Source organism: Anabas testudineus, chromosome 18 (assembly GCF_900324465.2).
Source record: "Anabas testudineus chromosome 18, fAnaTes1.2, whole genome shotgun sequence".
NCBI classification, from domain to species: Eukaryota; Metazoa; Chordata; class Actinopteri; order Anabantiformes; family Anabantidae; genus Anabas; species Anabas testudineus.
This window is the reverse complement of record NC_046627.1, coordinates 13,503,723-13,519,190: the sequence shown is the minus strand read 5'-3', so window position 1 is coordinate 13,519,190 and position 15,468 is coordinate 13,503,723. Positions and strand designations below refer to the sequence as shown.

General features: G+C 36.7%; 1 protein-coding gene across 2 annotated transcripts; it reads right to left on the bottom strand.

Moving 5' to 3' along the window:
* Nucleotides 1-451: 451 nt before the first annotated feature.
* LOC113151499 (dentin sialophosphoprotein) lies at nucleotides 452-9,247 on the bottom strand. 2 transcript variants are annotated; one of them, XM_026344411.2, is made up of 10 exons: nucleotides 8,519-9,247; nucleotides 7,555-7,623; nucleotides 6,028-6,137; nucleotides 4,633-4,765; nucleotides 3,248-3,259; nucleotides 2,742-2,821; nucleotides 2,487-2,577; nucleotides 2,298-2,405; nucleotides 1,912-2,082; nucleotides 452-1,102 (listed from the first exon to the last, which is right to left on the bottom strand). In XM_026344411.2, the coding sequence occupies exons 1-10, from the start codon at nucleotides 8,547-8,549 to the stop codon at nucleotides 969-971; spliced, it is 939 nt and encodes a 312-aa protein (XP_026200196.1). In that variant the 5' UTR covers nucleotides 8,550-9,247; the 3' UTR covers nucleotides 452-968. The 2 variants fall into 2 exon arrangements, with proteins under 2 accessions (XP_026200196.1, XP_026200195.1); XM_026344410.2 differs by having other exon boundaries at nucleotides 3,248-3,268; nucleotides 8,519-9,245.
* Between the last annotated feature and the right edge of the window lie 6,221 nt (nucleotides 9,248-15,468).

The window sequence follows — 15,468 nt, the reverse complement described above, 5'->3', positions numbered from 1 at the left end:
ATACACATACATATATATATATATATATATATATATATATATAATATAGATATATATATATATATATATATATATATATATATATATATATATATATATATATATATATATATATATATATATATATATATATATATATATACTATAGTTGTGAATACAGCCATCATTTCCTGTTTGTTATACATATGACTCTGCAAACTTCTTGCCTGCCAGCTTGGTCCCTCACACAGTCACTCAGAGGCACAGGAGCCACAGCTAAGTGAATTTTAGCATTCAGAGTGTAGAAATGCTGAGACCCAAAACAACCAAATGTTGTTTAGTAAGACAACATTTTGGTTAAGTGTATTTTTTTCAAACAATTATATTTTACTTGAAGAGACAAAAGTAGTAGTAGCTTTTTTCATTTGTTTCAGTGCGTTATCTAATTTAAGTAAATGACAGCAGTGAAATATATGTTGTATCTACTGTATTTATTTCTCTAAATTAAAGAAACAAATTCCAAATACTGACAATGAACAAACAAGGCCTGAATACTACGCACAAATGTTCATGACATATGACTGTATACTGTGTGTGTGTGTGTGTGTGTGTGTGTGTGTGTGTGTGTGTGTGTGTGTGTGTGTGTGTGTGTGTGTGTGTGTGTGTGTATTTACAGGTTAAGTGACTAAAACATTTAGTAAACGGATGTGCCACAAAATTTAAAAAATAAAGATAACACATTTATAACAGTTGACAGTTTGCCAGTTTTGCAGTTTGAGAAACGTGGGTACAAAGACATAGTCTGTGTTAAGAACAAAACTACATTTGGAATTGAACCCTATGTAACTGCTCCGTCACAAACACTTCTTGTTGAGATTTTCATGCTGTTCACTGAGAAATAGTTCAAGCTGGTGGGGAGCAGACTGAAACTAAAATTGAAAAATCTTTTATCTGTTGGCAGAGTGCCAGTTTCATTGTTGGTCCTAATGCTAAGAAGATGAGGAGAAGGAAAAAGGAGAGAACGGGAGGACTGAAGATGTAGCTTCAGGAGAGTTGAGAAGTTGATCGCACAACGCCGGCTCATCCAGGTTTATTTCAACAAATGGGTCACTGGAGCAAACCGCTAAGGAAAAAAGAGACACGAGTAGATTAGGACTTTTACTTTTACAAATATTTGTTGTGAGATTACGTGAAATACATTTAGTCTTTTAGCATACTGCCTTTAATTGCAGGACTATTGCACTACAGACAGAGATTGCCTAAATAAAGGGGAAAAAAGAGCACCTTTGTTAAAGTTAGAGCAAAAAATTGTCTAATTTAAATATTAATAAACAATTTGTGTGAAGTGTTAAATCTTCTTGATTAAGCAAGAGCACAATCTGTATTTCTAACCTTAACCTTGAGTGTTTAAACACAGTCATGAATAATTTAACACTTGATGATCAGATTTTTTGTCAGATCAAAATACATATTTGGGAACATGCTATTCATATGATCAGCACACCATGTTAATAGTCACCTGTCCTCTTTGTTGTACTTAAGCTCTCTACAATAATGTACTTGCATTTGCAGTTGTAGATATATGATTTTTAGGAGACAGGGTTATGTTGGACACAAATGAGCAGTAATTAAAAGTTCATTGTGGCATTTAGCCAAAGGGCTAGCAGCTGTGTTGCTTTGGTATACCCTAAATATCAAATGTTAACAAATACATAATATATGCAATATTTCTCTGTCTCCATCCAGAAAATTTGTATAATGTCTGAGGAGTCAAGAATTGAAGATCACAGATTTAAAGCAGGGGGAAAAAACATGGAGGATAATGTGGATTTGATATCACTCTAACTATGACATTGAGTTTCTCTCTTAATTCATATGGTGATTTGTGTGTTTTTTGTGTTTGTATGTTGTGTGTTGTACATGATCCCTTACATGGGTTGTTGTTGTTTTCATTCTGCTGCTCCTCCCCAAGAGCATCAAAGAACAGGCTGGTGCTGGTCGCTGGACTAGGCGCCTTGTCAGCAGTATCATCGCCTGGCGTTGGGCTGGTGTTACGGACAGGTGACGATTCCCCACTATTTGCTTCAGGCTGTTCCTGCGGAGCTGAAGAGAAGAACCAAACAGAAGAGAAGAAGGAAAGGTAAGACAATGTTTAACGTTCTCAGTGCACCAAATGTAAGGACAGGAAATAAAAAACAAAAATGTGTCAGAAGGTTGATTAAAATCCATGTTTCTTAAAAATATGGTTTGATGTTTGAGATTCTTTTGTTACACAAAAATCATTTGCTCTTTAGCACCAAAATAATTTAAATGTGTACCAATCTCTTCACTGGAACCCTTTTCCTCTGACGGTAGACTTGTGCCGTTGGCTACTGGAGGAGGTGAAAGGTCGTCTGTGGTTACATCGTCTTTAGGGACAGGTCGATCTGAGATCACAAAACCAATTAAGCATAGTCCCACAATTTAGTAATTTTATGTTATAAGTGCAACGACACACAACCACACACCTAGGTCATCCAGGTAGACTGGTTCAAAGGTGCCAGTGGGTTCGTTGAGACGGCTGATGGGACTCGGCCGCTGAAGGTCAAACGAGTAGCTCTGGACAAACAAAGTAACTATGATATGGTACACACAGTATGGTCATGTCTTAACTGAAATGTGGCGTGATAGCACATGTGAAATGTGTTTCATTGGAAATCCAACCAAAAACATTATATGTATGGATTAAATAATCACTCCCTATCTAAATGTTATTCGCCTACCCTGGAGACTTTTCGGAGATAGTAGAGGATGACACAGAGAATAATAATCACAAGGATGATAAACACCAGGATCACATAACCTAGAGACAGAAAAAGCTGGTTCAGTTTTGTTAGCTGTTGTAAGAGCAACGTAACAAGCAAAATAACAAATTTGTATTCAGTTAATGAATTGGAAATAAAGTGTAGTCTTAAAATAGATAATTTAAGCAGCTAAGAAATCAATGTGTGCATGTATATATATATATATATATATATATATATATATATATATATATATATATATATATATATATATATATATATATTATATGTAATCTGATGAAAGTATGAACTAGAAATTAACTTTACACATATGAAACTATAATATAAAATTATAATCATGGTTGTAGCAGAAGCAGCAGAATGGGCATAAATGTGAACAAATGCATGGAGAACAAGAGTAGAGTAGATTAAAGCATGCTGGTTGTTAAATGCTTAGTAAATACTAAATGAAACAGCATCCTTACCCCACGATGAAGCTGATTCATCTGAGAGAGAGAGAGAGAGAGAGAGAGAGAGTTGGTTACACTTTTAAAGTTCAGTAATTCAATTCAGTGTCAGTTTCATTTAATCACTATTATTGCCCTCTTGTGGAGAACAGATGCAAAATCAATTACAACATAATCACAATGTACTTAAATTGATTCTGACACAGGGCATTTCTTGCATAGCACTCTGCTTTTTGATTTTTGTTTGTGTTTGCTTTCTAATGGAAAAACAGTCTGTTTTTATGCTGATGACACCGTCTTTTATGTCGAATTTGGACATTGGTTAAAGTTTAAGTTCAGTTTATCCTACAAAAATTATTTTGAAAAAGTAAAAATCCATCAGATTTTTACTTTTTTATAGTAAGTCATTAGAGTCAGAGACACCTTCATATGGCTTCTTTTATCCAACTTTTAACCCAAAACCCAAATGTATTCTTTTTATATCTATTTGTTGAATTTTTTACATTGTATATATTTTTAATATACCACTATATAGTTATGTATAATAATAGATACTAAGTGGATAGTCTCACCTTTAAATTTGAGCAATTTCTAATAATATAGAAAGAACTGTTTAGAGATGTAGCCCTTATAGTTCCCAAGGTTTAGCAATTAACATTGTGTGCACGAACATAGCAAAAAGTACTTGAATTCATAGACATGAAATCACCCTGTTGCTTACTTTAGCAGTGAAAACAACAAAAAAAAATTGTTGTGTAATACAATTACAATTATATTGTCTTGTATTTTTTACTGAATACTGAGGTTATGGTCATGGAATATTCTATTATTCTCTTACTCGAGCGTATGTGTTATTGTGGTGATTACCACTGACTTGTGGCACAGCTCCATCTCAATCTAAATGGAAACTGTGAATCAACTCTGAGCAGTGTGTGAACTTGTTGGTGCGAACACAACATGCCATATGAAACAGTCAACTACTTTTGTATCTTTAAATTTTTTGGCACTATCTGGGCCTTATATCTCATACTGTACTGTATATATTAGTTAAACCTGAGACATGTTAATGTAGTATCAATTGCATTTAAAACTGCAGGTGCAGAAGTGGAGGGTTACAAAAACAGATCTAACCGTTCAAATACCTGCGGTTTAGATCATACTTGCGCTTGGTAGTACTGTATATGTGCAAAAGTGACCTGCCAGCTGTTGGTTGTGTCTCTACAATCGTGTGATAGGTGGTTTTTGAGAACAGTAAATCTTGTGAAGCAGCCAGAGCGCCTGAGTTGTGGTTTGACACACAGGAAGACAAACTGAGGCGCACAACTCGCAAATCTGACTTTTGCATGTGAGGCAGTAAGCTGCAGTACCTGAATTCAATGGAGTGATTGTTACTGCCACAGTACCTGCTGTAGGGCGGCCTGTTGTGACATCATCAGGCCATCCTGCTCCGCTTGTCGAGGTTGTCGACTGTACCGCTGTGCTGCTACTGACTTCCTCTGTTGTGTTGGAGCTGTTTGAGTGTTCACCATTCGAAAACTGAAAAAGATTTCAGAAAGTGATTAATCTGTCCAGAGGTGTATTTTCCTTTACAGATTCCATCTCAGGACTCCAGCTGTAGTGCTTTTGTAATCAGATACTGCAGTTACATACAGTCCATCCAGAGAGCCTCAAGTCTTTTTTAATAAGATGCTATAAGCTTGGCACCTATTTTTAGGCAGATTCTTCCATTCTTCTTTGCAATGCTTAACTTTTACTGAGGAGTGGTTTCCATCTGGCCACTCTACCTTACAGGCCTGATTAGTGAAGTGCTGCAGAGATGGTTGCTCTTCTGTCTCCACAGAGAAACACTGGAGCTCTTTCAGAATGAGGACTCAGGTTCTTGGTCACCTCCCTGACTAAGGCCCCTCTCTCTCGGTCGCTCAATTGGCCAGGCTACCCGCGCTAGGAAGAGTCCGGGTAGTTCCAAACTTCTATTTATAGAAGATGGAGGCCACTGTGCCCATTAGATCCTTCAGGCTGCAGAAATATTTCTGTAACCTTCCCCAGATCTGTGCCTCGATACAGACTCGGAGGTCTACAGACAATTCCTTGGACCTCAAGGCTTGGTTTGTTAACTGTTAACTGTGGGACCTTATGCAGACGCCTTCATGAATGCCTGTATGCCTTCATAAATCATGTCCAATCAACTGAATGTCCCACAGGTGGAATACAATCAAGTTGTAGAAACATCTCAAGGTTGATCAGTGGAGTTCACGAGATTCACCAGAGCTCAAGTTTGAGTATGTGTCCCATACAATATATAACCATAGCTCATTATGTACATTCACTAAACTAATTCTACACTTGTAGTTTATTACATGAACTTTTACTGATCTATTGCATTAAATGTGTAATTTGTCATTATGGCTGCAAATGACTTTTAAATTGATTATTGACTTTAGAAAAACAATTCATACAATAATTTCCCAGAAAATATTAAGCTAATTAAGGTAAGCTGATCACTTCATGTTTCTAAGATCATCTGATAACGAGACATATTTTTTTCCTTCATGTATTTGTTTAATATTAAATAAAATCCTCTTAGAGTTTGATATGAACTTTCCACTTAAAGAAACAACACAGCAGTACAACAGTATTTCTGTCATTTGTAAGCATAAGTTTTTCAACCAGGGTTTAGTTTTACCAGTTTTTTAAGAGTTTATAAAGCTGGTTTCATTCAGTAAAGGAGTTATTAGATGCTCACAAATACTGTAGAGATGTAACTCTTATATAATTGGCCATTTGGTGCCTGTCCTTACCAGATCCGTTGTATTCACTGTATCAATCCTCTGAGGTGTTGAAGAGGACAACGTTGGCTGGGGTGCTTGAGTATTATTTTCATTTGTACTATTAGTACTATCGATTGGGCCTGACAAGGAGAAAACACACAGAATCAGTCAAGTGTTTTCTAAACATTAGTCTAAGAACTAACAGGCCACTCTGTCTATGACTCAGATTTATGCTGTGACAGTAAAACACACTTACAGAAGCACAGCACGTACATCGAACAATACATCACGTCACTGCTTGACATGTATGGCATCACATAGCATATTAAAGTACAACACATTAATGCTTGCACACTAAGAGGCCACCTGAAGACTGGAATAGGACGTTTAGCTCTACACAGGACAGTACAGTGTTGTTCACGATAGTTCAGGAGACGTCTGTACTGCATACTGTGTGACTGTAAGACAGAAAGTATCTGATGATACAGGTCAGATCTGAGACAGTGCAGTTCGCAAAGAAGTACTGTTTGGGACTGGACAAGTCAATACAGGGCAGGACACTACAGTACAAGACAGTACATGTCAGTTCTGGATACCATACTGGAGTACTGAGAATTTCAGGACTTGCATTGAGGTTCAGAACAGTGCAGTGTATGGCAGCAGAGTTCAGGACGAGACAGTATAGTTTAGTATGTAAGAATATATAATAAGACGGTGCATGACAGTACTATTAAGCAAAGTACTGCGCAGTACATACTGTTCAGGACAGGGTAGAGAGGTTCTGTGTAGTGCAGTATACAGAATAACACTACAGACATGTGCAGGACAGTGCAGTATTCAGCAGCTGGCATCCGCTTGGGACAGTACAGTTTATGAAATGTGTGTCGATATAAATATAGATAGATAGATAGATGTAGTATATAAGACAGCACAGTTAAGTACTGTAAATTACAGGACAGTGTAGTATATGAGAATACATATAGTATAGGTTTAGTAATTTAAAATAGCACAGGACAGATAGAGGAATGACAATATACAGTATGAGTAATATATTGTCGTTTCTCCACTACAGTTAAGGACAGTACAGGTCAGCATAGTGCAGAAAACTGCAGCATAGGACTGGACAGGAAAAGAAATGACAATACGGGCACGGACAGTACAATGGAGTACTGTTTGGTTAAAGTGCAAGACAGTGTAATACAGCTAAGGACAGAACAGAACTGTGCCGTAGAGTACAGGAGAAAAAGAGAAATGACAATATGTGGTCAGTACAGTTCACATCGCATTGTACAGAAAAGTACAACGCAGAACAGTAAAAGCAAATATAATATCCCTAATATACTTCAATAAAGCCTGGAGTTGTTCAAAAATGCATCAGGTGTGACTGAAGTAAAGTAAAGTTACAGATTTACTTTTACTGAGTTGTGGTTTCCATCTGCTGTTGCTGGTGTGAAGCAGTTTGGGAATCAGTAGAGCACAGTACATGACAGGACACAACCTACAGTACTACAATCCACAATAAATCACGCCTTTTAATAACATCTGGTTTCTCTGTACCTTCATTATTAGGCTTGTTCGTTGGGGCAGCTGCATCTTGTCCTCTAGAAACACTAGAAATTGCTAAAACTGAAACAGAACAACAGAACCATGAACAGAGAGAAACACACCAAACAGTTCTACAAGGTCTAAGTGTGCTAATGAAGTGCATTCATTATCCAGATTCTTGTGAGGTAAGGAAGCTAAAGGAACCCAGAACATAAATGATATAAACACATAGTTATGCTTGTTGACCACTAAGGTCTCAGTTTTACCTTCCAGAGCTGTTGAGAAAAGTTATGTGTGAAAAAGATCGATGTTGGTGTGAAAATGTGAGCAGAGAGATTCAGAGAGAGAAAAGTACAAAAGAACAATAAGATAATAGATCATGAAGTTGAGTGTATACAGTTTCAGTTGTGCATATTATATATTATTATAATGATGTATATACATTCAGTGTATGAATATGTATCAGTGTACCAATGTTGAATTTAACATAATTTAATGTGATATTATTTTACACATTTTTGCACATTTAGCATAAAATAAATAACAATGTGAGAAAATGTGCTAATAAAAGTCTGTAGATTTATTTTTGTCAAATTTCCTCATAATTTATTTTTGGCCTCCTGTAATTTTTCACTTCCTGCATCCTGAGTCCTTGAATTAACTTTGAAGTCATATAGGTACACGCAGGCGTATGGTTTTTTAGTTTTAATGGATGAACCGGTGACTGTGGAAGCAGCTGCATTAGAGTTTTTACCAGAACCGACACAATCGGGAGAGATTTCACAAAATGTCTGCAGAACCTGATTTAATCCAAGTGAAAATAATCTGAGCTTAAACTAGTAACGTTTGAAAAGTGCAATGTGCAAAGTGTAAACACACAGAAATGCGTTAAAGTTTCTGTGGAAAACTATATAAGTGAGCAAAAGTAAGCGGTAAATCAGAAATGAAAGCAGATTTGCATTTGAGTTGCACTCACCCAGGAAGCAGATGCGACTCCACAGCTTCATCGTGCTGACGAATTCGCTTTTTGTCTCTCTCCCCTCCTCTTTCTCTCTCAGATTTAGTTTTTTAAAGATGGTTTATGATCATGAGCGAAGCCGCTGAATTTCTTTATTGTTTTGGGTTCCTTTTTTCTGCGACCCTCTTCCTCTCCTTCTATTCTCACTTCTTCTCTGTGGGCTTTCTGCTTTGTCCTCTCTCTTTCTCACTTCCTCTCTCTACCTGCTTTCTCTCGGTATCTCTCAACCTTTCCTTTCACCCCCCCCTTGCTTTCTCTTTCTCTCTGCTGCTCTCAATGTTCATTTGCTGTGTCTCTCTTTACCTCTCTTGCATCCAGTAAGCGCCACTCACTCCCACCTCCCCTCCTCCTTTTTGCTTTACGCTCGGTTGGTTTAAGTTTGTATTGTAATAATCTGCACTGATATGTCTTAACAACAAAATACTTATTAGCACTACTTATACTACTACTACCACTACTTACCAATACTCATTAGCATCAAGTAGTATTTGTGTCTGAACCCTTTTTTGCAACAACTGTATCAAGCCTGTAATCCATTGATATGTCTCCCTTGTTTTAGATCTTGAGGAGATCCTTTCTTCTTGCACATGATGGTTCACGGAGGTTAATCTTTGTCTCATCAGCCTATAAAACTTTGTTCCAGTTTTTGTCGATCATCTCTGTTTGTTCGAACTTGGCTTTTGTAGTTCTCGCCTCCGTATTTCTGCTTATGACGTTGCACTTCTGAAATCTTCACACTTGCCCGGTAGAGGTTGTTGTTGATGTCACTGACTTGTTTTGGGTTTTTTTTTCTTCACAGCTCTAATAACAAGTCATGTTCTACACTCTATATTAAGTCGCTCAGCTAAGATCATCAGTTACAGTTTTTGCACCAGCTTATTTGTTGACTTGATGCATGGCTGGTTGTAAGCTCTGCAGTCAAACCTTAACACCTTATGTCTAACACACCCACTGCTGCAAAAATACACTGTGTTGTTAAAAGTAATACCCTGATATTATATTGCAGCTAATGCAGATCTTGATTATGAAGTAAAGAAGTGCCCTCAAAAGGATTATGTCAGGGGGGTTTTCTGCTCCTCTGGTGTGAATGAAAGCATTTAACATTAGCATAACGATGCTAGTAAGCACTAGTCAGGATCTCTTTACAGGCTGTGTCACAAATCGCTACCCTGATTAGTTTCTCTCAGTTGCTAAAACACTAAGCTCCATTCTCTGAACCAAACTCTCAGTGGCGTAATTCTATTTTTAAATCAAACACTCTTTCAGCCAAAACTCAATCACTGTTCAGGTACTAAGACTCTTTTTTACTGAACTTTGAAACATTCAATATGTTTAAGAGTGACTTTCAATTATAGCGAATGTGCAGTAATGTGGTTTATAAACTGAACCCATGGTTTTGAGGGTAACTGGTTTTGAAACCGTCAGCAAGCACATGGACCACACACAGTGTAAGTGCAGTACTTGAAATTAATTTATTCAAACTAACCATCCCTACTATTATCTATCATAATTTATAGTTAGCAAACCTCAGAAAAAGCTCAACACCTGTGCAAAAAAAAACAAAAACAATCTGGGCTCTAAGCATACAGCACATGGTAAGTTGTTAGTGGGCGGTGGGGTAGCATCATCAGACGTTCTGGCAATAAACATTATTAAATATGAGTTAAGTGACAATACCTCTTCTCAAGAGGCGAAATAACGTTACCTTAGACAACAGTGACTTCCACCTTTGTAGCTACAGTCAGGGGAAACCCCCTTCCATGTTTCAGAATGACAAGTTTCATGACAAGAAATATTTTACAGTTTGGTGTGCAAGAGCTTGACTGGCCCTGTTCAACACATTTGGGTGCAAATGACAAAAGAAACCCACCCACTGTCACTCTCTCTCTTCTTAACTCTATATGTCTCCCTAACGTCTCAGTCTGTGTTTTTCTCAGTTAGTATTCAGGAACTGAGTCATCGACCACAGCGCAGACTCCAAATCTGCACAGGATGCTTGCCCCAGTAACATTTCAGCAAGGCTAGTTTAAGTATTCACTTTGTCGTGTATAAGGTCACATAGTGTCATACAGACAACCTACAAAATGACACTTTCAAAGACGTCTTGAATATTATTTTTATTTATATCTATATTTTCTTCTATAGGTTGAGAAAAGCATACAAGCTACAACAACATCATATTTAATTTGACAGTTTTTTTGAGCACAATCATTTGTCCCCACCCAAAACATGTCACATGACGTTGGGTACTATTACACATGTGGTTATATTCCCTTCTCTTATGGGGTGGCTGTGGTTCTGGAGGTAGAGCAATTGTCTACCAATCATTGGATCGGTGGTTTGATTTCCAGCCCCTTGTGTCACATCTCAAAGTGATGTGTGCGCGAATAAGTGAATGAGACATATAACATCCTAGGATGTTGTACTTCTTTCGGTAAATAATAATAATAATAATATAATATAATAATAATAAGTATAATATGTCTTGTTATACATTTCTACACCCCACAAAGAGAGGCCTATCATCAGAAAATACAAAGACCATCCTCCAACTGCACATTGTGTTTGTTTGTTCAGGTTTATTAATTTAAATGTATAACTAAACACTAGAAAGCTCTTTTGCAATGATAACACTTCTGAAGATTTATCTTTTCTTGATAAAACAATTGACTGGTAGTACATAAGTAAGGAATCATATAAGAGGCTTTAATGAAATCATACTGTTCATTGTATGTCAACATTACTTCAACTCATCACTTGTGCATCTATACATTAGAAGTTATATTATGAAGTTCACTAATGTAGGTCTTTCAATTTGTGGTTGAATGACTTACTAATTAAAAGATGTGGTGTCATCTGCAAAGAGACACACCACAGTAGTATCTAAGGTAACTAGTTGCTGAATGTAGCTGCCACAGAAAGAGATTATGAAATGATTTGCAACTTTTATTTTATTTATTTTATTTTATTTGCAATTACACTGTTCAATGATGTCACAAGAGCAAGCATAAAACTAAAAGGACGTGGAGCAGGCATAGGTTGTAGACATCAGTGTTGTCTGAGGCAGCTGTAAGTACAGTAAGAGAACAAGTAAGCCATCAAAATGTCACAGAACAAGTCACATAAAATGTCCAGTTTTACCAGAAAGTAGCACAGCAAAGTTTATCTTGGTAAAATATTCAGTTCAGATGATTGATGTAGTGAGTTGCAGTGTGAGAGCTAACGTAGTTGTCAGTGTGTAGCAAGTGTCAATGAGACAGAGAAAGTAGTTATCTCTTGTAGTCATAGTTTCCGTTAAGAACTGGCTGGTTGAACATCCTCAAGTCGAACTTATGATTCAGAGAGCGAAACTCTTTTGTTACAAACAGGTAGAGTGTAAGTTATGCTATGCTAACATGCTTATAAAATGAAAACAACAAGGAAAACACAGATCAAAAGAAGGTTTAGGCTACCTGAGGAGAAAACAGAAAATGAGTCATCGTCATTGAGTGTGAGGTTGTCGTATCCATCACCACTGCCAGAGGATAGACTGTCGTCATCATCATCATCATAAGAACCATCTTCATTTGATGAAATATGTGTGGCAACTAAAATGAAATACAGATGGCTGACTTCTGGCTGTTTAAATTGAATATGTATAGAAAACAAGTCGTAATGATGCGTAAACATGATTTCATTAATCAGAATTTAGATTGTCTAATATAATATATAATATTTCAAGGTGCTTTTTGTGCAAATATGCTATAAAACATAGACGATTGGAGATTAAAGTTACCTGCAGAGGACCATGGCCATGGTAAAATGTGTGAGAAATTTTCAGGTATTATCAGATCGTAGTATTCATCACTGTCATGATAAACACTATCCGTTTTAGCAGCATAATCCTCACCTCTGGATGAAAAAAGTGTGCAAGCTACAGGTAGAAGACAAATAAATAAATGAATGACAAATTTGTAAAATCACACAATTTGTTGTTGGTATAGTTGGCTGATTGAATACATTACAATTATTAAATTGCTGTTGTTGTCATCTTTATCTGATAACAGTGCAGCATAATATTGCTGCCACCTCGGATTCTCTCAATTATAATGAGAAAGGTTATGTGAACGTTTCCCTCAGTTACGCAATACTTATAACGAGATATATTTTTTACATTACTATGACTTACTATAAAAAATTATAGTTTCTTAAAATCCTATATTTCACAATATAACAGAAAGTATTTTGTTGTAAGGCAACATTTTTCACATTCTTATAACACACATCATAATACATTAGTATAATGGACAGCATACATCAATATATTTAACATTGTTATGACATATGTATACATATGACAAAGGGCAGACGGAGAGGGAGCGTTGCCCTACGTCCCACTCCAATATTGCTTCAGGACTGCTCAGACCATGAGCCTCAAACCCACCTAAGAATGTTCTTGTCAGTTAACAATCGGCCATTGCGAGTTGTTGGTCCTTCTTTCTTTCTTTGGGACGTAAGGCTACTGTTTAGGTTACATGTTTTCCGTTTGCACTGAGCAGTAATGAGTGGCGCTGCCTGGTGTGGCTTGAAGCGGGTGATTGAACATGTAGGTGTGTTGCACTATATTTAAGCTGTGGTTAATGTGGTTGGAATATTTGAATGAAGAAGGAAATACGAGAAGTTATTCGTAGTTTGTGCCCATTTATGTCTCTACGGTACAGTAGTGTAAGAAATGGATCAGGTGACTCTGAACCATGTCTTAGTTATGCTGCTACAGCTTAGTCTGCTGGGGGACCTCTACTGATTTACTAAGATCCTCTCTGTACTTTCCTGCAGGTATCCTCAGCCTTGGAGCCAATCCTGAGCCTGGTTCTTCTGGAGTTTTTTTCTTCTAAAGGGGGTTTTTTCTTCACCACTGTCGCCTGGTGCTTGCTCAAATGGGACAGTTGGGTTTACTAAATACTGTTGTATGCAGAGCTTAAACCTTAAACACTGTAAAGTCCCTTAAGATCACTTCTGTTGTGAATTGAATTGAATTGTGGTCTGGCGTGATTATGTCTCATTTACAGTAACAGTAAAAAAAACAGTAGAAAGTTTCACTTTAGTTTGGAAATGAATTGAAGCACATAATCCAGGCGACTTGCTAAACTGATTTTAACAACATTGAGCTGTGAGTAATTCATGCAAAAGTAGACAGAAAATAATTAAACCATAAATGGGGACACATAAAAAATATGTATCCTTTTTCTCATGTTTATTGTTGCATTTCTTGACTGAAAAAAACTTTCAGATTTTTACCAGACTGATTTAATGATTTACAAATCCACTTGTTAAAATAGTAGAAGCACAAAGAAAACACTGTAAACCACAATTTCTTTTTACTGACTCACCAACAACACACATGAGCAGATAAACCTCCGTCATCGCCATCGCAATCCCTCCTGTCCCTTTTTTCTTCTTTTTTTAACTATCGAGTGTAAAACTCCAACCACCAAAGTTTTCGCCAGCTGACAAATGTTTCTGTCGTCTGTCACAGACACCTGAGAGTTATGCACTAAACGACCAACGCAGGAACTAGCTAACCACAGTGAAATTAAAACTGTTACATCAGCAGTCTTCCTGCCTCTGTATACTCTATTTAGACTGTATTCATTTACATACAAATAATACTAAATGACTGTAAGTTGTTGAGAGGTATGGAAAGTCAGAGGTTTAACAGTCCTAGGAATAATAGGTTTTTCCTATTTGATTTTGTTGTTTTTTCAGTGAAGACATGAAAGTTTTAAATATATATCTTCTCTTTAGACAAAGGCCATTTAGGGATGGAAGTGTCACTCGGTCTATGTGAACTCTAAAGATAAACTTTAACCCAGAATGAGGTTTCAAAACCCATTGTGAACTATGGTCACCAAGTACAGACTACAGTACATGTAGTGGAAGTAGGATCAGAAGTGTCAAAGCCTCTTTCACAGTTCTACATTATTGCGTCAGAATCAGATTTATTTTCCAAGAAGCAAATACAAGGAAATTCAATTTCATCCTATCACAGTCCTACCTATAACAGTGGAATTTGCAGGGTTATTAAAATTATGTGTATGTGTTACATAAAATTAAAAGTGACTACACCAGAAGTGTATGTCGGACAACCAGTTCACTTTTATTTTTATCAATCAGGCCATATTCAAATGTGATTCCGAGTCTATCTTGGTCAATTTCCACAAAACATTTAGAAATGTATTAAGTAAACACAGCACAAACAGTGCAAGTACTACACCTACACTCATAGAGCTGGGGTTACAATGCATAACCAACATTGCACATGTTCTTTGAATTTGTTTTAGCCACGTTTTCATGATACGTTTTCAAATACAAAAAATAAAAATAGAAAGATATGTTATCCACTGATACTACTGTTGTTTTGTATGAATTTTGAACAATCTCTTGTGCAAATGAACACATGCTGGGACATGCACCTGATATGGATACAAATACAAGTGTTTCACTGCTTGTGCTACGTGTTTGGTGTAGACACAGTGAGAGAGTGGGAAAAAGCTAAATCGAGGACTTAAATTTGTGGTTACACGGTGACATTCCATTGCGCATGTTATCAAAGGCTAAGAGATAACGGGTAACATCATCTGCAAACAGACACACCAGAACACCTTTACGATACAAGTATGTACAGTATGACAAGAACAAATGTGATTTGAGAATGTTTGGAAAACATACATGCAGCTTACATTAGAGCAGATAAGCAGAGTGTATAATACATTTTTACACTTGTGCTCGGTAAAGACAAAGCCCTGCAAACTCCTGGTTGGTCAGGTAGTACACAGTAGGGTACAGATACAGCACAAAAACATAATGAAAGAAAAAGAGCAATTGATCCACACTGAAATTTAACCAAGTCAACTATTTATGGCAATATT